We start from the raw sequence: 27,307 nt of genomic DNA, 5'->3' as shown, positions 1-27,307 counted from the left end.
ACACCTTTCCATACGTCAATTCAAAGGTTTTTTCCACGTAAAATAATCATAGAATAATAAAATCATTGTATTTTTTAGAAAACCACTACCTCCATTATAGGAACGGAACATGTTCCAGTAATAGTGGTAACTGTTAATTTTTGTTCCTACAATAGTTGTTTACATTGATTTCCCATAAGGCTCCAGTTAGAATCGATCATATGTCAAAACTGAAAAAAAAAGTTTTTTTTTTCAAATGATCAACTAATAACTAAAAAGAAGAACGTCATTTTTTGACAATTGATTAAATGAAGAAACAGACGTTTTTGATTTGTCTATATTTGTTCTCCGTTCGGGAAAAAACTGCTTTTTTAGTATTTCCCATTCTAAATAGAAACATAAGACTCACTATTAGGGACTGTATCACGTGATTCGTCATTTTTTTTGAACCTCCTCCTTTTAATTTTTTGTCCGCACAGCAATTTTCAAATTTTTCTGGACCGTGGTCTCTGGTCAGAAGTATATAAGACCCTGTTGTTTTTTGGTGACCCTTTACTTGTGCAAACTAGCAAAAAAGTTAAGCTTTTTCATTATTTTCTATTCTTTTCCTACTAAATATACGTTCATTTGATTTCGACAAGCTACAAAGTGCTACATAAAAATGGCTTAAAATGAGCCTATGCATGCTATAAGGCGCCTCCACAAATTCCATAACGCTAGAAAGAAAGAGGAAGTAGGCTAAAGCGTTACGGCTCATACAAAAACAAAAAATGATACTTTCCATACAAAAAGCGTTACGGAAGGTGGGGGAGAAGGTATAAAATTATAAATTTTAGCGTTACGTAATAAATAGATGCTGTCTAAAACGTTTGACTTTTACTGTGCGTCCGAAATTTGACTATTTCATCCAACTTGCATGAAAGTTTCCAGCTTGTATGGCAATTTATTTCCTTAATTCGTCACAGAATTCAAACTTCATGAGTATAATAATGCCTTCCTTCCTCAGTCGAGTGGTTAGAGTCCGCGGCTACAAACCAAAGCCATGCTGAAGGTGTCTGGGTTTGATTCCCGGTCGGTCCAGGATCTTTTTGCAAAGAAAATTTACTTGACTTCCCTGGGCATAGAGTATAATCGTACCTGCCACACGATATACGAATGCTGAAATGGCAACATTGGCAAAGAAAGCTCTCAGTTAATAGCTGTGGAAGTGCTCATAAGAACACTAAGCTGAGAAGCAGGCTCTGTCCCAGTGAGGACGTTAAATGCCAAGAAGAAGAGTATAATAATACTTATCACAGAATTTCATTCCCTAATTTTTTTTTTTTGAGTATTGTATTTTGCCATATAAGAGCAACGAAGAATTTTGTATGGAGACTGCAAGCATGTTGAAAAAATCGATTTAATCCAAATTGAATAGTGTACTTTCAACCAAATTATATCTGAAATTAAAGTTAAAGTCTCATTTTGCATTTTCGGTGGATTGGATCACAAAAAATGTTATAAATCATACTTTAAATTTTATGTGAACATCAATGAAACCAGCGTTTAATACAACTTTGGCGACATGTAGCTAAAAATTGTAACGTGCTGGAACATTTCTGAGAACGGCATCAGATTCAGGAACCCCAAATCTATTAGAGACACAGAATTAGATTCTTCAGACACGCAAACACGCCATTTTTGTTACGCTGTGTAGTTTAAGCTTTCAAGTGAGTTTCTTGTTTGAACAATGACAAAATAATATTTTTTCTCGATCAAGCAATAAGTTTCATTATGGAAAAATCTCGCTGATTTTTTTACCTGAACTTAGTTTTAATTTTGTTATTTTTTCCTGTAATGCGAATTATTTCTGTTTTTTAATTGATTTTAATGCCTCTACCGTTACAATACTACCCACCGATTCAAGCACTTTCTGATTGGCTCCGATAGTCCTATCCACCAGACTGTGAAAAGAGTGACTATACTATGAGCCTATGCTTGCTATAAAACACCTGCCCAACCTTTTTAAACCGCGGATTATAATAGCACCACAAATGCTTACAGACCTTATAACAGCACTTCCGCTGCATAGAAACCCTATTACAGCATCATTAATGCTTCTAAGCCTGATGCCTACAGGCATTAAATAAGCACTATATTGGCTTTATATTCGAATACAGGGCATGTTTAAATGCCATCCAGTGTTTTGACAGATATACCACGTGCTTTGTGTTTGCATATAGTGGTAAGAGGGAGTCAAACATAATAGTATTCACCTTATGTGGCCGTAGGAGCAAAGGAGCAGGACAACAACTCAACAATACGGGTGTCGCAGGTTCGAGACGCAAAATGAGGAATTTCATCATCATAAAACGAGGATCAAAATGTGGCAGTTGCAAGTCCTCAGAAGGATGAAAACTACCAAAACGAATATGTCTGATACGGAGAAGTACTATCTGTATCATTTTATTACATTTTTTGCATACTATTAGAGGTTTCCGTTTTCATTCATTCATTTATTTACCTCGTGTACCAGTTGCCGCATACGCGAAAGCTCTCTGGCTACGTACGCGAAAGCACAAAATATTCGCCCTAAAAACCTGGCGAAAACAACTGACGTTTCTCACGTGGTCTTATATCAGCATTAGTGGTGCAGAGAAGCACGGTTATATCTTGGCACTATTATGGCACGCTATTTCGCCTTTTCTGGCATTATAATAGCATTATATGCGTATATAAAACTGACATACATCAAATGATTACCCTATATGCGCATATAATGCTGTTACCGTGCCGCATTATCGTGCTTACTGGTTACTTGGGCCGTGCCTTCAATTTTTCTTTGGACCCATTGGCGAAAGCTAACGGTGGGAAAACACCTTTTGTGAAATTGAAGGCCACTTTCACAAAATATGGTTGCTACCGCGAACAAAAGATAGTGTGAATCTTTTAATTCGCAAATTCCTTTATAAAAACTGTTTCAAAACTGTCACTAAACGTGACACAAATGGAAGAAAGGACGTTTCTCTGGAATGTGCGATTTCTTCCAAGGATAAAATAGTTAATGTTGATAATAGGGTCCTAAAATGTTTAATGAAATCTTGTTTTTATTTAATAACACGAAAGAGCATGTTACTGCAACTACTTTAGCATTTTTTTCCCGCTCAAATAACGAATATATCATATTTAAACTTAAATTAAAAAATTGGCAAAGGGTGACACCAATCGTGGTCAGTTGTTTCGAATTAGGAGGATTTAGGCAGGAGATCTTAAACTCAATCAGGGGAATCAATATTTCATTCCAAATCGCAAAGAAAGTAAACTGCCATGTTTTGCCGGAAATTCTTAAAGATCGCGAACTTCTTCTCAAACATCTTGAAGAGAAGCGTCACAATTGCTTTACTGAACGTTTGTTCAAGGTCGTATTTAAAGGTCAATCAACCTGAGAAGATCAAAAATGGAATAAATGATTCACCTGGATTTTTCCCAGCCCAAGTGATTTTTATGCAACAGAGAATATTATTTAGTTTACTTTTAGAAAAGTGATCTAAATAATATTGAAGCTTCAGAAAAAGCAAAATGTATGTTTGATGTCTGTGTGACATGGAAACATTTCCAGAACCGAGGCGCCGAGTAAAAGTCAAAAGAATTGAAGATTTTATTGAACGTACAGAGGCTCATTATTAGATACACACTATCACTGGATCAGCCACCCTACTCGTTGATGGTTTCCCTCGCCCAGAAATGCGCGCGCGGATGGAAGAAATCGAAACCAAAGTGTGAGAGAGAGCGGCCTAAGCAGCGTGGTTTTTGCGGTTGGGCTGATGGGGAGAACTTTAGAACACGCTGAACAACATTGAAGGCATTTTCAACTAGGCGAAAAGCGGTTAGAAGTGGATATCTGGCGGGTGGGGCGATAAGCGCAATCACAATGGTGGTTTAACGTTGGGAGCTGATCGGGTGGTTTGGAGTTGCAAACTGAGAACACTCTTATCATCAGTTCTGTTCGTGGTTAGCTGGGTAGTTGGTGTATGGGAATTTGAAATCATATAGAATCGGTCTCAACTGCAAACCAATGTGAAATGTTATCATCAGCTGAACGATAACAAGTTGAGAAAATTTTAGTGCCCGTTCAAAGTTATATCTAAATCGATGAAATTTTCATTTGCCATACAATCGTTAGAAAGATTGTGCAAGGCCTTCATTTAAGCTTTTTTTTTCAACTCCGATACCTTTCTCAGCAAAATATTATTTTTTAACTTTGTCGATTAAAACATTTTTCATTTTCATGTTACACTATGATAGTACGGAAATTTGTAGAGTATGTTATAACTTTCCATTATGACACAATTTGTCTCGGTGGGTTTTCTTAATTTTGCTCTGTACTGTACTTTAGTGCAATTCAAAGATTATTAAAAGATATCTCATTGAACTTTAGATAAGTTCTTTAGTAAAGTTCAATGAGATATCTTTTAATGATTTTTCAACTGCACTAAAGTACAGTACAGGGCAAAATTAAGAAAACCCACCGAGACAAATTGTGTCATAACAATGAGAGATTTTCTCCTCTCTCGCTCTCTTTCGAATATTAGAGTGTAATACTGAAGTTTAAAAAAAATCACTTTAGATCGAAAAACAATGTCCTTGTCTAGCGTTTCATACATAAAAAAGTAACGGAAAACCACTCTTCCAATCAAAGGGAAAGTAAACAAAGAGAGCCTCTCAATGTTGCATAGGTCCATTTGAAAAGTTCCGCGAGATACGTTGGAAACAGACTCACGTTTGGCGAAATTATAGACGAAACTGATCTGAGATTCACTGCAGTATAAGGAACGTATTTTCGTTTCTAGGCATTTTTCTGTTCAATCTATGGATTCATGAAAAAGTAACTTTCCAAAAATATATGATACGTTATTTCGTAGGTCACCTGCAATCATCCGACTACGTTTAGAAAAGTGAAACGCAGTGCGTTAAAAGCGTGTCACAAGATAAAGGGTGCGTAGACGCAAAACAACAGCATCCAAACGCACATCTCCAACGCAACAACATCAGGTTCGCATCAATGCCAAAACCCACGCCACCGAGTTTATCTGCGTCGTTTCTCGCGAAGAGCCAGTCCCAATTTCGATTCCCTTCCACCGGAAAGAACAGCATGTGATCCCTAGTTCCAAGAGTTCCCCTATTTTCGTGTGGCATTTTCGCAGTTTCGTTGCAGTTGGGCCAAACTGAGACCAATCCAAGCCAAGCACAGAGCGTCTGGTATCCTGCCAGAAGAACAAGCGGTCGAGGCCCGAGAGACAAAAATCAATTTCTCTACTTTCCCCCTCTTCTTCCTAGCTTGAACCAGGGGTGGTAGCGATGGAGTGTCTTTAAAATATTAACTTAAGAGACTTCTAGCTTTAAAAAAGGGAGCGTACTGAAATCAAATAGGGATCAAATAGACACCATATAGAAATCATAAGGAAATAGGTTTTTTATATGAAAAAAATCAATATCCGGCCACAAATTTCGCTATGGAAATTTCTTTTTTTTAATTGCTACAAATATTACTCGTGACATGGCGACGCAAATTTTGTTTCAAGATTTTTGTTGCGGAATATTATAAACAAATAATGTAGTTGTTTGCCCGAAGTTTCCTTTAGGTAAGTATTACTCCGAAAATTTCTCCAGGATTTTAATTGTAGCTTATTCAACAGCCTTACTTTCGCTCAAGATATCTTCAAGAATTCAACCTAGATGTTTTATTGAGTTTAACTACAAAAATTACTTCAAATATTCCTTCATTTTTTTTGCATTTTTCCTGAAGATTCTGTCACAAATTTCTCAATAACAGAATAACTCTAGAAGGTCATAATTTCTTCAGCAACTGATTTCTAAGGATTTTTTTTCCGAAATTGTCGTGCATGATTTTTTAATGAATTAAACCTGAAATTTCTCTAAAGATAGCTTCAGTAATTTCTGCAGAGACTCCTCTCAAGATTCCTTCAGGAAGTCTGGGAAATATTTGAGAAATTTCCCAAGAAGGTACTCAAAAATTTATTCTAAATTTTTTCCTGGGATGTCTCCAGGGGCCAGGGATTCTCATTGGAGAAAATTTCTAAACACAAATCCTATAGGAATCTTAAATTAATTTGTGATATGAAACTTCTTTGAAAACTCCCGATGAACTCTCGAAAATATCTCTGAAAGAGCTCCCTTATTTCTTAGGAAAACATGGTGGATTTTTTTTATATAAATTGCAAAGATATTAAAAAAAATCAATCCAGTTCCTGTGTATTAAAGTCCTGTAGTTTCTGTTTGACGGAATTTGTTGAAACACATTAAGGAATTTTTATTCGCTGGTGGCTTAGAAGAACCCATGGAGATTTTTTTGAAAAAAAAAAAAATCGATGAATGTTTGGAAGAACTGCAATTTTGACGAAATGTTGGAGAAAATCCTACATAAATTTCTGGAGGAACTTGATGAGTAATGGCTGGTCAAAATTATTGAGGAATATCTGTAAGAGCTTTCGATACATTTCCTGAAATAATACCTGGAGGAATTTTGAAGCAATTCCTGAGACAATAGTTGACGAATTTGTTTAAATATTGGATAAATTCCATTAATTAAAAAAATCTCTGGAGGAATTTATAAACGATTCCTTAGAAAAGCTCCTGCAGGTATTCGAGAAGAAATTTCTGGAATTAGAATATTTTTTTAAGGTTTTTATCTGAAATTTCTTTGAGAATAATCGCATTACAGTCTCTGAAGATTGTTCTGAAGCCTCAGGATTCATTGCAAGGATAAAGAAGAAAATAGTGACCTCGAACCATTGTGGTCAAACAGTTAACTTTATAGATTAGTGATTTCCAACCTTTTCGGAGCCGCGACCCCCTTTGAATCTTCATAAACTTCTCGCGGACCCCTAAAGTGGATGTTTTTGAAATCAAGATACAGTGATACCTCCATGAGTCGATGTTCCATGACTCGATATCGACGCATGGAACCATACTAAAAACATAATTTCATGGTTACTATGATGATCCCTAGAAGCAGCTTTCCAAAGAATTGCTGTTCCATGACTCGATATTTCCATGAGTTGATGGTCCCTTGAATATCGACTCATGGAGGTTTCACTGTATATGGAATCCTACCAAATCTCTCAAAATGATTAAACGACCACGCAGATGCTGTGTACGAAAAGAGAGTTTCTTTCTCACCTGTGTTGCACGAAATACAAAATCGTGGTTACTGAAGTACTGCGTTGACATCGATGCAAGAATTCTGCTATGATCATCTGTAGAATTCTTCTAATAATTGAGTCAGGCATCTTCTTAGTATTTTTCCAAAAGTACCAAGGAACAAAGAATTTCCATAGATGATCTTGACAAAATCCAACAAAAATTATACAGGGCAAGTAGGATAAACCACTTGGACAACTTCATCATTTACTTTAACATTTAGGGTTTTCTCCCATCTAATTGTCTGTAACTCAGCAGTGAAGGAAGGACCAACTTGAACACTTCCACCCTTAACTTTGTCATGGGAATTTTGTTTCGGCCGAATCGTTTGAAACTTTCCAATAATAAGCACTTCAAAATGAGGCATATTGTGCCCAATATTAGATTAGTGGTTTAAAAAATGAATCAAAAGTCAAGAACAAGAATAAACCCCAACATGGGAACATTGCCAATCCCGCTAGCAGTTCGTCAAAACTATTTCCAGGAGTTACTTGAGGGTTTCATCAAGGTATCTTCCAAGGACTTATTCAGAAATCATCAGCTCTGGAAGCTGTGGATTGAACATTTATGACGCTTTCGAATGGGTTTCTTAGAAGCTTACTGAATGGCGTGAGAATTTGTCGTAAAAAATCCAGGTAATTTATGAAAATCTAGTCAGATATCTAATCGATGATTGATTCACAAGAGTTCCGCGAATGGTTTTTGTGGAAGCAGTGGATAATGGTGATGCGGATGCGCGATAAAGTGATTATTTCTAGCTTGCAATTTTTAACCGACAGAATCAAATTGAAAATATTTCTTTTTCAGAGTATATTTTCCATTCTACGGTTGAATAGGAAGCTGGTTTGGTAGAATAAGTGTTTTCCATAGAAAAAACGGTAATTTTGACTTAAGAATAACTTTTTAAAATGGCCTATACATTTTTGCATGCAACTTATTTGAAAATTTTTAACTCCGAAACTGTTGATTTTAGATAAAAATGTTCTATTAAGAAGTTGTACTGAACCGTTCGGACTATAAGAAAAAAATATACACTGAAAAAATATTCTATTAATTTTTATAGAAAATTCAAAAATAAATTTAAATTTTAAATTACACAAAAACCTCATTTTTCATATTTTTTTAAATGTTCACCATAGAATCTTAATAGTCAACAGATGTTTGAGACAAAGTTAAATGATAATAAAAATTTTAATTAAATTTTTTTCTAAGAACAACTTTTGGCCGATTTTCAAAATGTTTATTTTTTGTCAAAATAAATACGTTTTGATGATACAATAAAATTGGCCAAAAGTTGTTCTTAGAAAAACTTTTTTATTGAAATTTCTCCGTCATGAAGCTTTGTCACAAACATCTGTTGACTATTAAGATTCTATGGTGAAAATTTAAAAAAATAATAAAAATTAGGTTGTTGTGCAATTCAAAATTTAAGTTTTATTTTTGTTCTTTTTTTTATGAAAATAAATAGAATATATTTTCAGTGTATATTTTTTTCTTATAGTCCAAACGGTTCACTTCACATGACTTCTTCATAGAACATTTTTTATTTAAAATCAACTGTTTCGGAGTTAGAATTTTTCAAATAAGTTGCGTGCAAAAAAATATAGGCCATTTTCAAACGTTATTCTTGAGTCAAAATTATCATTTTTTGTATGGAAAAAAATATTCTACCAAACCAAAAAAAAATGCCACAAACATCTGTTGACTATTAAGATTCTATGGTGAAAATTAAAAAAATAATAAAAATTAGGTTTTTGTGCAATTCAAAATTTAAGTTTTATTTTTGTTTTTTTTTATGAAAATAAATAGAATATATTTTCAGTGTATATTTTTTCTTATACAGTGGGATTCCGTTTTTGGCAACAAAGTTGAAATTTACAGTTGCCAAAAACGGAACCGTGCCAAAATCGGAACCCATATTTCAAATTTTATTTTTCAACTATTGGTTTTGAAAGCATCATTACAATGTTAATACATCATTTTTATGGAATCATAAGGCGTTGAGACTTCGAAAAGGTTCACTTCGAAGCATTTTTCCGAAGGGTTGTACTATGCTATGAATCTATAGCTCCGTAATATTAAATCTGGCAAACGATTTTCTGGTCGCGTTTTTACGCCTCAACGTCTTCAATTATTTTTTAGAAGCTTTATGCATAATTTTTTGGCCTTGTAAAACCAATAATCGCATAAGTGACTTTTATTGAAGAACTGGACATTTTCTTAAAACTTTGAGAGAAAACAAAAACAAAAATGTTTTCTTTTAAAGACGTATTTGCGAATCAAAAGCGCTGGGTATTGCAAAACGGCAGGACCTTTTTTCTAATTAAATGAACATTTAAAATCAGTTTAACTTTTGGACTTTAGCACAAAATCTGAAAAATTCGGTAAGTTTAGAATTGCTCCTTCAATATATGTTTCTGATAAAGTAAAGCATTTTATAATGAATGGTTGACTGTATCAAAAGGGCAAACATAAACATGAGAAGATGCATAAATGTCTTGTAAATGTGTAGAATTAAATTTTTACTTGAAATAATTTTTAATTCAGCTTGATATATGTTTTACACCTGCCTTATGAAATCAACTAAAATTTACAGGATCCTGTTATGAAACCTCAAGAATTTTATAGGAATCTTCAGGTTCATAAGAAATCTACAGAAATAGCGCTTGATCTCTGAAGCATCTTGCCAAGCATCCGTAGGATCTCGCATAGAGTTCTCAGGATCTTGCTAAGGATTTTGCTATGAGTTAACAACTTGGAATTCCGCTGCGATGTTGCCGTAAATTATCAAGTCTCCGATGAAAAAAATTAAAAGTTTATTATTATTAGGCTACCACTAGCACACCTCAAATTCCTCTGGGAACCTTTTCAAAATCCTCAAGCTTTCGCCAAAAATATTAAGAATATTACTAGAAATTCACATTATCCCGCTTAAAATTTACAAGACGCCCTAGAGTTTATTAGGAATCACCAGATTTTGGACCATAACCAGTTATACACTCTAACGATCCCTCAAGAAGCTCTCAGTGTCCACTTGTAATCTGCAGATATCCTTATGAATTCGTTAAAATTTCTGAAAAGTCCCACAAGAACGAAGAATCCCTTAAGGATTCTCCAGGGTACAGTTAGGAAACTCATAGACTCAGCTCGTAAGGAACATTTTGCTGATGTTGAGACCCGTATCCTTGATTAATAATCTTGTACAGAATTCTGGATCGTCTCTTAACAAATATAACGCCTTATAGAGTCTATAGAAAAGAGAGCTTTAAATAGTTGACGCAGAAAGATCAGTATACACACCAATACCACAGCCAAAAAGTAAAAATACTCTCAGTCGTATTTATCGCACGCTCCAATGGTATTATTGAAAATAAATTGTAGTTTGGACTGTAGTCGCATTTGTCATGTTATTTAATGAAATTTAAGAAAAGTTATGATACACGACATTTTGCTGTACATATGTGTATCTATGATTGCGGTGTGTTTTTACATACCGTAATCCGGGGTAACATTGATCATTTTTTTGAATATTTCTTAAACATTTGATTTGAGAATGCATGTGTTGCGAATTTTATATTTTTAAAACAAGTACTGCCACCCATTGTTCGTGTTTATGTACTGTATTTTGTTTTCTGAAAGTTTAAAGCATGTTTAAAAAAATGTTTTAAGTGAGTTTTTGATTTAGCTGATATGGGGTAACATTGATCACACCATGAAAACATCGTTCGGTAATATTGAAAATATCATTACTTACTAAAATCATGGTCCCTGAAGCCGAATATGAAGGTCAAACTCTTATAAGCCATTTACTTTTTGAGTTATTTTAAAGTTAAAAACACCTTGAATTGTGGAATACGCCTAAATGTATGCAATTTCCTAAGGAAATTCTTCACGCTTTATAATAATTTGTGAATTATGTTTTATTGGACATATTTATGAAAATTTTGACTACGGAGTCGTTTTCGGCGATGTCATTTTTAGTAACAACCGCATTTCTCTTGCTCATATCGTTTACAGAACTCATGTGAGACATGATTCTTTTATGGTGTCATCCATAATCATGAAAATCATTGTTTACAAAAGTTGAAAAATTTACGCATGAACACAACTTTATTTTCGCGCGGATTACGGTACGCAATTTATATAAATCCATAATAATAAAGACGGCTAGACAAAATTTATGATTGTAACTCTGTGTGAGTCATAGATTTTTCGTTGCTCTTATGTCGGTGCTGTTGCTTTGTTCAAACAAGCTGTTCCAAATATGAAGAACAGTGTTTTTTTTATTGTATCACCTACACAATTAAAAATAATGAAGATTACACGTCATGTAAACTTTATTTATGCGATGTAAACACGACGTCATGTAAATTTAAGTCTTGAATCATGTAAATTAGTGTTATATGTCACGTAATCACATAGAATCCCGCCGGATTACATGACATATAATTGAAGTTTACATGACATACCATGTAAATGTCCATTTTATACCACGCTCCGATTATGTGCATTATATGTCTCAGAAATATACACGTTTCGTTCGAACTGTGTACTGGCAAACTCAAGTGGGCTGGTCACTCAATATGAATGCCTATGAAAAATGAATGGTCTTAAGTTGAGATACTGGTGGAGATTATTGGTCTCATGAAACGTTGCCTATGTATGACCAATGACCAATCTGAAGTAAATAAGCGCGTACGCGAGTCTTTAGTAGTTGGTGAGATTTGGGGAAACATCGACGAAAATGGAGGTCTGGAATGTAATCGGTGTAGAGTTGACATGCTATTCAAGTGACTAAAGCAACAGACACGATAATATTTACAAAAATTTACAAATTTTAATGGTATGTTGCCAAAAACGGATCCATTTTGTTGCCAAAATCGGGGGGTGCCAAAATCGGAGCATGCCAAAAACGGAGCATGCCAAAAACGGAATCCCACTGTAGTCCAAACGGTTCACTATGACTTCTTCATAGAACATTTTTATCTAAAATCAACTGTTTCGGAGTTAGAATTTTTCAAATAAGTTGGGTGCAAAAAAATATAGGCCATTTTCAAAAGTTATTCTTGAGTCGAAATTATAATTTTTTCTATGGAAAACAATTGTTCTACCAAACCAAAAAAAAAAAAAATGCGCAAAATTTAATCCAAATCGAAGATGGTAGAGTTCTGTGACTGTTGTTTTTAAAGCTTTTAACTGTACTAGCATACTTCGATTAGATGGTTTCGTTCAATGATAACAATGATTCTCAAGCCTGTGGTAGAACTTGGCGGCTACCGCAGAACAGAAAATTTTCAAAGAAACCGCAATATTTTGCCAGTATTATCCCAGTTCAAAGAAACAAAATAGGTAACAGTTTAAACATATTTGAAAGATCAAACATTTGCAACTCGGCAATAATGTTCTCTTTGAAAATTTTTTTTTTATATTTAAATTTTCTAATCAGAAGAATTATCATTCTGCGGACCACCGGTTGGGAAGCTTTGCTATGGACCAAGGCTGCCCAACGTACGGTACGTGGGTTAAATTTGTGAGGCCCGCGAAGATTTCATAGATTTCATAGATATCTGGCCCGTTGATAGTTCTACTAACTTGAAGTTAGAGCATACCAAGTCGGATTATTTCCCTTTCCTTTAAATACTGTTATTTATAAAAGTTTAATCTGAAGTTGAAGGTTTGAATTCGTATTATGAAAGACCATTTTCACTACTTGATAGAAAAATAAACTTAAATTTTATCAACTTTCAACAATACTTGTCGGCCAAATTGGTTAAACAAAATCGCACTAGATTCTCACAAAATTCTGGGCATTAATTTTGGTCAATTCAGGAAAGGATTCAAGCAAAATACAGGATTATCTAGAATAGAAGGAAAATTTCTCACAATATCAGAGAAGCCTCGATTTGCTCAGAATCATTGACATGGTTTTTTGAAAACTTTTAGCAGGATTCTCACGAGTCATGAGCAGTCCATTTACACAATCCTAGGTGAGATTTAAGGCTAAGTAGCCTGTCATCTGTTTTGGCAGCCATGTTGACTTTGCAGCTCGCAGTTTCAAAGTAAAAAAACTCAGTCTCCATAGTTAATACTTACTTGAAAAAGTATCATTATATTCACGATATGTGGAAAGTATGCTGATACTTTTTCAGTTATCTCTGTGCGAAATCAATTGTTTTTCTTTGATTTATAATTGTGAGATAAAGTCGCATCAATCATCAATAACACGTACAAATTTTCGATGACGCACGGGCTACTTTGCCTTAACAGCACCTTGAGCAGGAAAATACTAGAGAGCGATTTCACAGATCTAAGCCAACATTCTGACATAATGCTATGCACAATTTTCAAAAGTCCTGCGCATGAGACTAATTCAATCCTAGGTAAAATTTTCGTAAAATCCTTCGCAGTCTTCTCATAAAATCTCATGTCATGTTTCTTTCCAAACTATGGGCAGGACTTTCAGCGACTGGTAAACTTTTGAGTTATTTTCTTAAAAAATCTTATACTCGATTCTCATGAAATTCAAGGCATTCTGGAAAACACTGGGCAAGATGACATAGGATATTCGTTCTATTATGGAGAACATATGCAGGTTAAATCGTATTTTAGGGTCTAAAACCCAAAAATTTGACGTAGTTAGCAATGAGAATTGCTAAAACTATCCTTTATCGAGAGCATAGTGAAGTAAAAAAGTTAATTGTGTCCTATTATCGCGCTACCAACTTTTGTTGCTGAAATTTAGCCAGCGGTACAAATAGGTTGGCAGACCTGTTATATATGTTTCATTAAAAATAAATAGTTTTTAATAACTTGTATTAAGACGAAGTCACTAAAAAAAAACCTGCTACCAGCCCTGCGAACGAACAGCATTTCAGTTCCGAAAGTTTTGAACAGTGTCCCTTTTTGCGTGCCCGTTCGTCCCTTAGTTCCATCCAGTCCTCCCTTCGAAATTCTCGGCTCCGACTCGAAAGTACTGAGCTAGGATGAGGCAAGGCATCCGCATTCTTTACGCTTCCGTTCGCCCTCTTGCACTATATAGACACTTGGTTTGGTACACGATTCGGTGCCCGGGTTTTGAAGGGGGAGATCATGGTGTGGGGTGAAACAGAGGCTTTCTGAGTTCTCTATACTTACACAGCATCATCCTTGGGAAAGCAGTACAGGCTGCACGTAGGGCTTCGGCTGTTGTTACATCCGAGGACCGAACAGTAAGATGGAGGCATCGTCGGGTAAGATCAAATTTCCTGAAAACACTTGCGCGCGAGATTGATTCGGGGAGATATTTTCCGCTTTCCGCACACGAGACGGCTTGGAAAAACGATGACTCAAGATTTTCACGTCTATTTCACTCCACCGTCACCCCGTATAAACACATACACGCGTTCATAAAAATACTAACGGGGGGACCGTTGGGAACTGGCTCGTAATTAGATATAAGAAAAATCGGAGCGCCACGAACTCAAAACCTAACTGTCCTCGATTCTTCCCTTCCCGGCGCGGCGCACTCTGCTCTACTACCTATATGTACTAACTCTAGTCTAGTCTAGTTTAGTCGCAGCTGCCCAATGGCTTCTTTTCCCCCTTTCTGGTGGTGTCTTCCAATTTTCGCACCTCACACTAGCTCACGGTTCGCGCTTGACTCTTCTGGCACCGACTCGAACTCGAACTGAGGAGGAATCCGTTCCACGAAAAGAGGTCCACTTCACTCTAGAGATTTCCTTCGCTTTTTCTCTTTTTTCCACCTTTTTCCTGTGTGCACTAAAAGATGTGCGGCGACGATGGCGTGGAAAATTTTTTCTAGGTCGTGGCAGTTTTCCAGCTTTGGATTCCCGATTCCTCACCGGATTGTGTGCCACATTTACTACCGATTCCAAGGACCACCAGCTTATCAAAAAATCAACACGGACATTTGACTGTTTGCACCAGATTTCGTCACTTTTTACCACCACTCTTCCCCCAGAACTTGCGGATTTTCCCTTCTGTGGCCCGTTCCTGTGTGGTGAAGATGACCGACGATGAATGATGGATTTGGATCTACACGCCGATAGCTTCACGGGACTTTTAAAGATCTTTTCCTTCTGCCCCTTGTTCCGATGTCAGAACTGGCACTCGTGCTCTCTCTCTCACTAGTCGTTGACTGATGCGAAGTCGGATATGGCGTGCGCTTTCTCTCACCGGTGCTCATCTTCAGCATGCCAAGCATAGATGGATGGATGGCAAAAGCGGAAGTGCGTGAGGAGGTGCCAGCGGGAGAGACAAGTTTGTTTTTATCCCGATCACAGTGGCCTGGAAATCTGCACGGTTTCCCTACTATGGACATACACGTTGGAAACGTTGTACGGCTGAGAGAGCACGTGGTCACTCATTTCTAAATGTTAAGTTGTACAGTGGCTCACTGCAATTTCTTCAAATTTTGACATTTTTATTCATTAATCGCATATTGGGTTGATAAAAATAATGATTTATCATATTTTTTCATGCAAAAGTATTGAAAAATAATTTGCTTCAAATGTCCATGAAGCAGTCATATAAACAATTTCGTAAATCAATTCATATGAGCTGTCTCTACACGAAGCTCGTTATAAAGACAACTTTTGTAGTGACTAAAGCTCTCTATTTCGACATTTTTCGGCATGCATCTCAGCTTAGTGTGCTTATGAGCACTTCCACAGTTATTAACTGAGGGCGTTCTTTGTCAATTGACCATTTTCGTATGTGTATATCGTGTGGTAAGTACGAAGATACTGTATGCACAAAGAAATCGAGCAAATTTCCGAACCGGAGGTTTGGGTTCGAACCCATGACTCTGAGCTTACCTGCGCGTTTACCGTGACGGCTATTTGGGTCCCATTCCTTTGTGCAAATGACAAATGAGATACATACGTCTGAGAAATCAAACAAGGAGTCTTTTAGAAATTAGAATCTTTCGTGGAGGCTGCCCAGGGTATAAAATCACAATTCAAAACATAGAATATTCTAAACAATCACTATATGTTTTATCCGATTTGGAAACACAATAAGAAATGAAAAAGGGCAAGAATTGTACAAAGATATTTGAGATAATTTCCAGTAAATTATGCTGACTAAGAATACACTACCCGTCATAAATACGGACTCACTGAAATAAGTATTGCAACACTCAGCTGAATAATGAATCACCCCCAAAAAGTTTAGCATCACCTCAAAACAGGTTAATTCACATTGCTATATCTCGAGATTCTTACGACTTGCAAAGAAGCGATCTTCAGCAAAGTTGTTCATGGGATCAAGGACATCCGGAAAGCGAACAGTTTAGTTCGGGATTTTGCCGCTAGGTGGCGCTAGTGAGCATGCAAAATTGAGCATTTCAAACTAGTTCTAGCTTGTGATCCATAAGAGATAGAAAGTTCGAGTCTTCGGCAAAGTTGCTCAGGGGTTCAAGGACATCCGGAAAGCGAACAGTTTAGTTCGCGATTTTGCCGCTAGGTGGCGCTAGTGAGCATGCAAAATTGAGTATTTCAAAATAGTTCTAGCTTGTGATCCATAAGAGATAGAAAGTTCGGGTCTTCGGCAAAGTTGCTCAGGGGTTCAGGGGCATCCGGAAAGCGAACAGTTTAGTTCGCGATTTTGCCACTAGGTGGCGCTAGTGAGCATGTAAAATTGAGCATTTTGAACTAGTTCTAGCTTGTGATCCATAAGAGATAGAAAGTTCGGGTCTTCGGCAAAGTTGCTCAGGGGTTCAGGGACATCCGGAAAGCGAACAGTTTAGTTCGCGATTTTGCCGCTAGGTGGCGCTAGTGAGCATGTAAAATTGAGCATTTTGAACTAGTTCTAGCTTGTGATCCATAAGAGATAGAAAGTTCGGGTCTTCGGCAAAGTTGCTCAGGGGTTCAGGGACATCCGGAAGGCGAACAGTTTAGTTCGCGATTTTGCCGCTAGGTGGCGCTAGTGAGCATGTAAAATTGAGCATTTTGAACTAGTTCTAGCTTGTGATCCATAAGAGATAGAAAGTTCGGGTCTTCGGCAAAGTTTCTCAGGGGTTCAAGGACATCCGGAAAGTGAACAGTTTAGTTCGCGATTTTGCCCAAACCAAACCTATCTGTCTTCCGGATGTCTTTGACTTTCTGAACAATTTCGCAGAAGACTCGAACTTTCTATCTCATGTGGATCAAAAGCTAGAACTAGTTTGAAATGCTCAATTTTGCATGCTCACTAGCGCCACCTAGCGGCAAAATCGCGAACTAAACTGTTCGATTTCCGGATGTCCTTGATCCCCTGAACAACTTAGCTGAAGATCGCTTCTTTGCAAGTCGTAAGGATCTCGAGATATAGGAATGTGAATTAACCTGTTTTGAGGTGATGCTAAACTTTTCAGGGTGATTCAATATTCAGCTGAGTGTTGCAATACTTATTTCAGTGAGTCCGTATTTATGACGGGTAGTGTATGTATTTTGTCAAATGCCGATATTCATGTTTGCAAAAATTATTGCACTTCTCACGCCGTAATAGACTCCCGGGCCTCGGCTACACAATTTCGTCACACTACGTTTGCCATAGATTGTATGGCGTCGTAGCTACTAAAATTAACTTGTAATGCACACTGTCGGATTGTTCATTGAATGCAATGTCTGTGCATCTGCTAAAATAAACTGAAAAGAGAAATATTTTTTTAGCGTGCAAGTAGTCCATGGCAAGGTTTCAAAGATCGATGAAATTGTATTGCTTCATCATGACCAAAGTTTTTTTTTAAACCGGGTTTCGTGGTCTTATGGCTACTGCTGCTTCTTCATAAGCAGAAGGTCATGGGTTCAATCCCAGGCCTGTCTTTTCCTTGTACACTGTAGTTGTATCTTACACTTGCTTTTATCTTTCACTTTTAATCTATCACAGTTGATCTAAAACAGTTCACAACATGTGCTCGAACCAGAGACGTACCTACAAACCAATCGTTTCTCTACGCTTCCTTTGTTCTATCATTAGGACGATACATATTCAGCAAGCCTCTCTGCAAAAAATAGCCCTACACCTCCCCGCATGAACTGGTGTAAATCCAGGGGTATATCTTTATACTTATTTATATGGCCATATTAAAGTACAAAATGTTCAAAGGACTGGCACTTGGACTTTTTTTTGTGTTAATAACGGTTTCTGGCACACCGTGTTGCAAGAGTTGCTTAGAATTAAAGTAACGAATAGGCCTTTTCATGTGACAGGTCCGTCTATGCATTTGTTTACATCGGTGGAGGACCGGTGCTAACACGGGCCTGTCATTTTCATAGAAGAACTGTCAAAGAGCTTCCGGATCAGCTGATTTGAAACGTCATGTGTGGCCTATCCTGCCCCCTTGAGGAATTTTGTGAGAGATTTCCATTATAAACTTTATTTGTTATTTTATATTTTAATTGTTTTGCACATTTATTTTTAAATTTACGGGAGACAGTTTCGATTCCTGTACTACGGGATAAGGGCAAAATAAATTTTCATCTCGTTTCAGAGAGCGAGAAAAGGCTAAGCGCCAACAGTAAAGCTTTGATGAGATTATCCATAAATGGGTATTGAAATCACCCAAATATGAGTTTTTATCACATTACCTATAATATGGGTAAAATATACTAATAAAAAACGGTATATTTTACCCATATTATGGGTAAACCGTGCATACCCATATATGAGTGAAATTTATTGGATTTAGCAGTTTTCGTAGAGCAAGCATCATCTTAACTTGTAGGGTTATCCATGATTTATTTTGTTACATTGCACAGTGGGACGGATTGGGGTTTTAGGAGGAAAGATGGAACTCACGCCTTCAATTGTGATTTTACGTAAAAATGATGTTCTACAAAGTTGTTCCTATTATAAAAACAATTTTTTTGGTCGGAGCCAAAATTAGGGTGGCCCTTTGTAAAAAAAAATATAACCTTAAAAACTTTTTTATTTTAAGGAATTTTGATACAGTTTGTTCTACAAAGTTAAAGATCAGAAAATTTTAAGCTAGTTTGACCTCAAAAGTTTTTTTCTAGCTCAAAAATTGACAGTTTTAGAGCATTTTTCGCTATTGATGTAGGGTGGCCCTTCAAAAACAGGTTTTAATGTTTTATTTTTTTATTTAGAGTTTCTCAGCAAAGTTGCCTTCCCATCACCTGTAGAGCTGATTGAAACGCATATTTTGGGGCCTGCATAATTTTTCCGATGAAGAGTTATAAACATTTTTCATGAAAAACAAACATTTTTCCACTTGCAGATGTATTTGAGGCAAACAAAAAGTTTTTTTTTGCATGATAATGATTTCCTTTCGGCTTTAAATATGAATAACAAAGTATTTTATTTCATATTCATATAAAAGTACTTGTGAATATATTCAAAGGAGGCTAGCAATAAAAATAAGGAAATGGGTCATCATAGTAACCATGATTTTATATTTTTAGTATGGTTCCATGAGTCGATATCGAGTAATAGAACATCGACTCATGGAGGGATGACTGTATCTATTTGTTTCAATTAGCTTTATCTTGTATGTTTGCGTTCCATTTTGCTCTAAAAGTGATGGGAATGCAAGTTTTTGACAAAACTTGAAATAATAAAAATAAAACACAAAAACCTATTTTTAAAGGGCCACCCTACATTAATAGCGAAAAATGCTCTAGAACGGTCAATTTTTGAGCTAGAAAAAAACTTTTTTGGTCAAATCAGTTTTAAATTTTCTGATCTTCAACTTTGTAAAACAAACTGTACCAATATTCTTTAAAATAAAAAAGTTTTTATTTTTATCTTTTTTTACAAAGGGCCACCCTAATTTTGGCTCCGAACAAAAAAATTGTTTTTAAAATAGGAACAACTTTGTAGAACATCATTTTTACGTAAAATTACAATTGAAGGCGTGAGTTCCATTTTTCCTCCTAAAACCCCAATCCGTCCCACTGTGCATTGTTTTAGATTTGTAGTTAAACAAAACCCATCGAGAGGAAATAGGTAAGCTAAATTTTGTATGAATTGTCTATATAACTCATAATATCATTTTATTACTTTCAGGCTAAAAATTTGCCTCAAAACATATCCATCTAGAAAGGAAGTGAAGAGGATGAGAAAATTTCCTTTGCTATTTTATCAGTTCTAGTCTTCGGCTCAAAATCAAGTTTCCCTGATAATTTGGTTGCCTGAATTCTTGTGTCATGATTGTAATTGCTAATCATAAAATATGCCTTTAAAATACACATTTATGATTCGAATGATTGATTTTTAATTTATTTTAGTATTAGAAGCCAAAAATCTTTTTCGATTTACCCATTTATGGGTGAAAATTTTTATATTTTTAACGCTGAACAACTACCCATTTATGGGTAAACTAGCTTTACCCATAAATAGGTAAAAACAACATAACATTACATAAAATGAGTGCCTGTACTTTTCAGCGATTATGGGTAAACTTTACCCATATTTGGGTATACTGATCTTAGGGTGTAGGGCCAGGACATGAGGAGGAAATGCCCAAGTCCCAGCCCATGAGAACAACAATGGAGTGTGCATGAACTTCATTAGCAACGCCACTCCCAGTGATCTTACCTATAACCATGAATCGAAACGGTTGGTACGAATGGGGACGGACCTGGTGTAGTGGTTAGAACACACGCCTCTCACGCCGAGGACCTGGGATCGAATCCCATCCCCGAGATAGTCACTAAAAATTTCAGTGACGACTTCCTTCGGAAGGGAAGTAAAGCCGTTGGTCCCGAGATGAACTAGCCCAGGGCTAAAAATCTCGTTAATAAAGATAGAAAAAAAAATGGTTGGTACGGCTATCCCCGTTTCTTCCTTTCTTGAATTGCATTTTGACTATCAGTTTATTCACGGCATAAAAATTAACAAGGCAGTCTCTTTACTGATGTAAATATCAAGTTTCATTGTAAACATGTGACGTCACTCCTATCGTACCATATACCTTCCGGACCACTAGATCATTTTTTTCGAAAATTTGTTCGAGGTGGATAGGAATGACGTCGTCAAGTAGCTGTCAGTTTTCGGAATATATCACCTTCTTAATTTTAGTACACCGTGAGTTTATTCATAACGAACAGGTTCGTCATGATTTTTTTTAATTATCTTCAACCACAAAGTCTGCACAGTGCACAGGCCATTTTAATATTTGTATCATATCGCTGATATTCTGCAAATATTAATGCTGACATTTAAGGTACTAAATTAAATTTAGGTATTTCCAGGCTGCTTTTAAATATTGGCTGTGCAAGCGCTTAGATTAGATTAGATTAGAAAAAAATCATAGTTTTCGAATACAGTCGAATTTCGTTTGTTGCACTACCTTTAGGTGGGCTACGTCACTTTTTGACATAAAGCTTGATTAGTCAATTTTGGTAGCAATTTTTTTGTCACTATAATTCTCGCATAACTTGGGATCTCGCCCTAAAAGCCATTGGTAAACGGGTGTGTAGCTCCATGTTTCCAAGCAAACGAATGGACCAGAATGAAAACTACAGTCGAAGCGCGTTATAACGACATCGCAAGGGACCGTCGCAATAGGGAAAAGTCGTTATAGAGAATAGTTATGACATCAGAATGTTTTTCATGGGACCGAAAAATGTCGCTTTAGAGAGCTTTTGTCGTTATAAAAGTTGTCGTTATAACGAGCTTCGACTGTATCGCCACTGGGGATAGAGGAGGATCTTCTCTTCATCGTAGCATTGTTGAATAACGTGTAAATCTATTCATTTGCTCGGTAACAACAAGCTACACACTCGGTTACCAATGGCCACAATCTCAGTGGGGCTACGTTTAAACGTCATTTTTTAGAGTTTCCTCCATACAAAAGTTTGTTTGTAACATCCTTAGCTACCATTTTGAGGTTGAGACCAACAGTTTTGTAACAAAGTGAAATTTGAGAACACCCTAGACCATAGTTTCCCAAACTGTGGGTCGCGACCCCCAGGGGGGTCGTGAGATGCTCTCTGGTGGGTCGCGAAAAAAATCTTAATACATATAAATTTTCTTAGATTTTTTTTCTATTTTCAAATGTCTCCTCGAATTGAAGCAAGCGGTTTTAAATTGAAATTTGAAATCTCATTTAATAATTTCTCGCTTAATTTATGATCTCGTCTTAAAAGCCATTGGTAACCAAGTGTATAGCTTGTAGTTACTGAGTAAACGAATAATTAAAAACGTTTTTTTAACAATGTTGCAATGGAGAAATGATCGTTCTCTATCTTCCAGTGGTGATAATTTTTATATTGGTCAATTTATTAGCTTAAAAACAACTAGTTACACACTCGCTTATCAATGAATTTTATAAGATCATAAGTTATGCGAGATTTTAGCATTTTTTTAGACTGCCTGACAATCATTAGATATTAATGGTGAAGACACTTGATGTGGCTTCAAAATTTTCTTGGAAAGATGTTAGTAAATTGAAACTGTCATCGACAGAACAGAACAGCTGCCAAACTATTTTATTAAAAACAAACCTTTTACTCATAAAGGAAATGTTTGCGTTAAAACGGAGAACTTTTTAGCATTTATGCTACTGTACAAAGAGTTTTGACAGATGTCGAGATTTACATACTACATGTAAAACTTATGAAACATACACCTAATTAGCAAAAACTGAAATGTGAAGTATTTGTTAAAATATTTTTATTACAGACACTGAAAGTGCAGTGATAAACAGCACACTCAACGCTAAAGTTTTCAGCTCAGCAAAAATTTGTTTAATATTGCTGTTAACTACCGAAAAAAATCACAAACATGATAAAGTTGAGAAGTTTTAAAACTTTTTCTCTTGGTTAAACTAGTTTTTTTTTAACATTTTCCACCTGGTGGGTCGCGAAGAATGTGCCGGACGGCTAGGTGGGTCGCGGACTCGAAAAGTTTGGGAACCTATGCCCTAGACAATTAACCAAGCGTTCATTTCCCTGCCCCTCTTGGTCTCTGGCCAGACACTCCCCTCCCATCCACCCATTAATGACCACGTGGTTTATGAACGGCCCCTTAGTGTGCATCTCAATGCTCTAATAAGCGGTTTCTTCACCACCGCTCAAGCCTTAAACCTAGTTTAACTATATGGGTAAACGAGGTTTATCAGGGCTGGTAGCGAAAAGTGGTACCGAAAAAAGTTATTTTAGTGACCATATTTGAGAAATAAGTGACTAAAAAGTGACTTTCGATTCTCGAAAAAGTGACTTAAAAATCATACCGTAGTCAGTTTTTCTTTCAATTCTATTATACTGTTTAAAGATCAATATCCAATATGATAGGGTATATTAAATATGATCTACTGCAGGTAGTAGGTCTAGTTGAGTCAATATTTGGAAATTGTTTCAAACAGAGAAAATAACATTTACGTGAATAATGTTTTTAGCAGATTTTAAATCGTTTCAAAAGATTATCCAAGTATTTTATTTTGTAAATTGTAATAAGAATTAGGAATTTTTTTTTGTCATTTCACATTTCCATCCGAACTCCCAAAAAATGACATCTTAAAAGCCGCTAAATCTCGCATACTATGAGATAACGCCCTAAAAGCCATTGGTAGCCACGTGTGTAGCTCGTTGTTTCTGAGCACAAGAAACAATAAACATCCAAACCAACATCGCAGGCAGGTAGATAATGATCCTTTCTTTCCCATAGCGTTGTTAAATAACATGAAAATCCATTCATATGCTCAGGAACAACGAGCTACACACATGGTTACCAATGGCTTTTAGGGCGAGATCAGAAGTTATGCGAGAAATGATTCATTTTGGAAGGGTTTTTCTCGGCCGAATTATCTAAAACTTTGCTTTTTAGAAGCACTTCAATACGACGCATATTATGGTAAAATATGACCTCAACTTACTACTAAGTGAATTAAAAATGCCAAGAATAGGATCCGGCTCTTTACTTGGGCATAAGTCAATATTTCAAATAAAAAATGATCATAAAAGATCGAACATGATTGAAATACTGCTTAAAACCAATGTATTATAGACGCGCCCTTGAACACCCACTAAAAGAGAACAAATGGTTGACATAAACCTGAGTGTCATTGAAATGTTTCATCAGTATGTTTAATGGGAGGTACGTTTGGCCGAATTTAGCAAAGAAGATAGGCTTAATAGGCTTTTCTTCTGAGTCATGTTATTCAAGTAATTATTAACACTAAGCTTCTAATCTTCTTCTTCTTGGCATTAACGTCCTCACTGGGACAGAGCCTGCTTCTCAGCTTAGTATGCTTATGAGCACTTCCACAGTTATTAACCGACAGCTTTCTTTGCCAAAGTTGCCATTTTCGCATTCGTATATCGTGTGGCAGGTACGATGATACTCTATGCCCAGGGAAGTCAAGGAAATTTCCATTACGAAAAGATCCTGGACCGACCGGGAATCGAACCCAGTCACCTTCAGCATGGCTTTGCTTTGTAGCCGCGGACTCTAACCACTCGGCTAAGGAAGGCCCCTAAGCTTCTAATATTTAAATCAAAATTTTTTAGATACTTTCATGATTCACTTGACATTGGGGGTTATAGTGGGTCGAATTGTAATAAACTATGCAATACAAAAAAAAAAACATCCTGCCGAGGTGAATCAAAAAAGCCAAGAAGAGCATCCGACACCAAACATTTCTTTGAAGAAAGCATGCTTAATTCATGAACGATTCAATGAAAACTATAAATTCTTTGAAGCATTTCGGAATTAACATTCTTATTTATTAACCCATGAATATATGTTTTGGTATCATGCTCAAAAAACTTCGCCAGAGGTTCTTTAAAAATTTATGTTTAGAAACAATTGATAAAATACATTCCTAACTAGATGCTTAAATACATGCATAATAAAAAAGGAAGTACACTGATTTTTTTCTACGCGGTACCGCATAAAAAAAAACAGCGTTCATTAAAAAAACGGCGAATAACAACCTAAGACAAAATTTTTATTTCCCTGTTAAAACAATGTTCTGTTATGGTTCTTATGGTCGAAGAACGTCGAAAAACACGAGGTCTTTTTCTACGTAGTGCACGTGAATGTACGAGATATTAAAAAAAATATTTAAATCTTTAGTTTTATAACAATCAACTAATAATAACTATATAATAACTTAGATACTTCTACAAATTACGTGGAACTCTATGGAAGATTTCACAAGAAAACCATGAACCAATATTTTGATACTGACAAGAAGTTGTTCTGGTGATGACTTAACTTTAAATTTAGCCAAAAGGTCGATTCATAATTTTCTCCCGAAAATTTAGCTCCAAATAGTTGAAAAAAGTGACTTTTTGAAAAATAAAGTGACTTTAGCAGAGTTGCACAGTATCAGTCATATCAACTGATGTATGATGGCCTAAAACTATCATTATCATTATCGAGCTATCAATATCATTCTGATTTGATAACCAACAGCAGTGAAGCAAAACCGCCCTCTAGATCATAATCACTGCAGAATAAGTGATCACGTGGTAATTATCCAAGCTATTAATGTTTTTCGGTGACGAACAAATAGTTGCCATCAATCCACAGCACTGTCAAAAATATCGTACTAATAAGTTGCCGTTTTATTAGGCTAATTTAATACTCAACTTAACCTTTCAGTGATATCCTTGACAGCCATGGATAATGGTAATCACGTGGAAGCTCTCTATACAGATTTCAGTAAAGCTTTCGATCGCATTGACATACCAATGTTGCTTTTTAAGTTAGAAAAAATAGGATTTCAACCGGACCTTCTTAAATGGGTAGAGTCTTATCTTACTAATCGCCAACAAATAGTTAGATACAAAGGAGTAAAATCTATTCCAATTAAAGTTACATCGGGAGTTCCTCAAGGGTCTCATTTAGGGCCATTATTCTTTATTTTATACGTTAACGACATTTCCTTCATTCTGAAAAAAGTGAAAGCTCTCATATATGCTGATGACATGAAACTGTTTCTTGAAATAGTAAACGATGAAGATATACATACTTTTCAAAATGAAATTGATATGTTTTACAAATGGTGCAATAAAAGCCTTCTTCAATTGAACGTGAAAAAATGTAATTCAATATCCTTTAGCAGAAAGCGTAGTATACCTAACACAACAGTCTACCTAGGGAATCAACTAGTAGAAAAATGCGTAAGAATAAGAGATTTAGGAGTGATTTTAGATTCCAAAGTTACTTTTATAGATCACTATAATACAATTATCAACAAGGCAAACAAGATGTTAGCATTTATAAAACGATTTAGCTATAATTTTCACGATCCATACACTATAAAAACATTATACATAACCTATGTGCGTCCAATTTTAGAATACTGTAGCATAGTTTGGTCACCATTTTCATCAACCCATGAAAATCATATAGAATCAGTTCAAAAACAATTTCTGTTGTTCGCACTTCGAAAATTAGGTTGGACAAGGTTACCTCTACCATCTTATGAAGCACGATGCATGCTCATCAATATTCAAACATTGAAGAAACGTCGCGAATTTGCAATGGTCTCGTTCGTAAACGATATAGTTTCGCATCGTATTGAATCGATGACACTTTTTTCAAAATTAAATTTTTATGCTCCTTCAAGACAACTGCGAAGTCGTAGTATTTTTTATACAAACCATCACCGCACAAATTATGCCAAATTTGAGCCTTTAAATCAAATAATGTCTGTTTACAATAAACATTGCGAACCATTGACTTTACTATGACGAAATCGGAACTAAAACAAAAATTTATGTCATATCAAAATTCGAACTAGATTAAGAAAATAACGTTTTCAAACTATATAATATTAAGTGTAAAATTGTAACAAAATGGTCTACTTCTGATTGACGACATGAAATAAATAAATAAATAAATAAATAAATAAATAAATAATAAATAAATAAATAATAATAAATAAATAAATAAATAAATAAATAATAAATAAATAAATAAATAAATAAATAAATAAAAAATAAATAAATAAATAAATAAATAAATAAATAAATAAATAAATAAATAAATAAATAAATAAATAAATAAATAAATAAATAAATAAATAAATAAATAAATAAATAAATAAATAAATAAATAAATAAATAAATAAATAAATAAATAAATAAATAAATAAATAAATAAATAAATAAATAAATAAATAAATAAATAAATAAATAAATAAATAAATAAATAAATAAATAAATAAATAAAT

At 35.4% G+C, this 27,307-nt stretch overlaps 1 protein-coding gene across 2 annotated transcripts in view; it reads right to left on the bottom strand.

Annotated features, from left to right (window-relative positions):
- The window catches only part of LOC5570254 (myb-like protein AA), a 73,878-nt gene that overhangs the window by 44,972 nt on the left and 1,599 nt on the right, over positions 1–27,307 (bottom strand). Inside the window, exon 1 of one of the 2 annotated variants that reach the window (XM_021839803.1) lies at positions 14,314–15,258. The exons of the other annotated variant lie outside the window; for it this stretch is intronic. Within the exon in view, the coding sequence (XP_021695495.1) occupies positions 14,314–14,402 (89 nt within the window). The 5' untranslated portion in view covers positions 14,403–15,258. Of the gene's footprint in view, positions 1–14,313; positions 15,259–27,307 lie in introns of those variants that run through there. 2 annotated transcript variants of the gene reach the window in all.

Source organism: Aedes aegypti, chromosome 2, assembly GCF_002204515.2.
Source record: "Aedes aegypti strain LVP_AGWG chromosome 2, AaegL5.0 Primary Assembly, whole genome shotgun sequence".
Taxonomy (NCBI): Eukaryota; Metazoa; Arthropoda; class Insecta; order Diptera; family Culicidae; genus Aedes; species Aedes aegypti.
The sequence above is the reverse complement of the archived record's forward strand: the minus strand, read 5'-3'. Positions and strand labels throughout refer to the sequence as shown.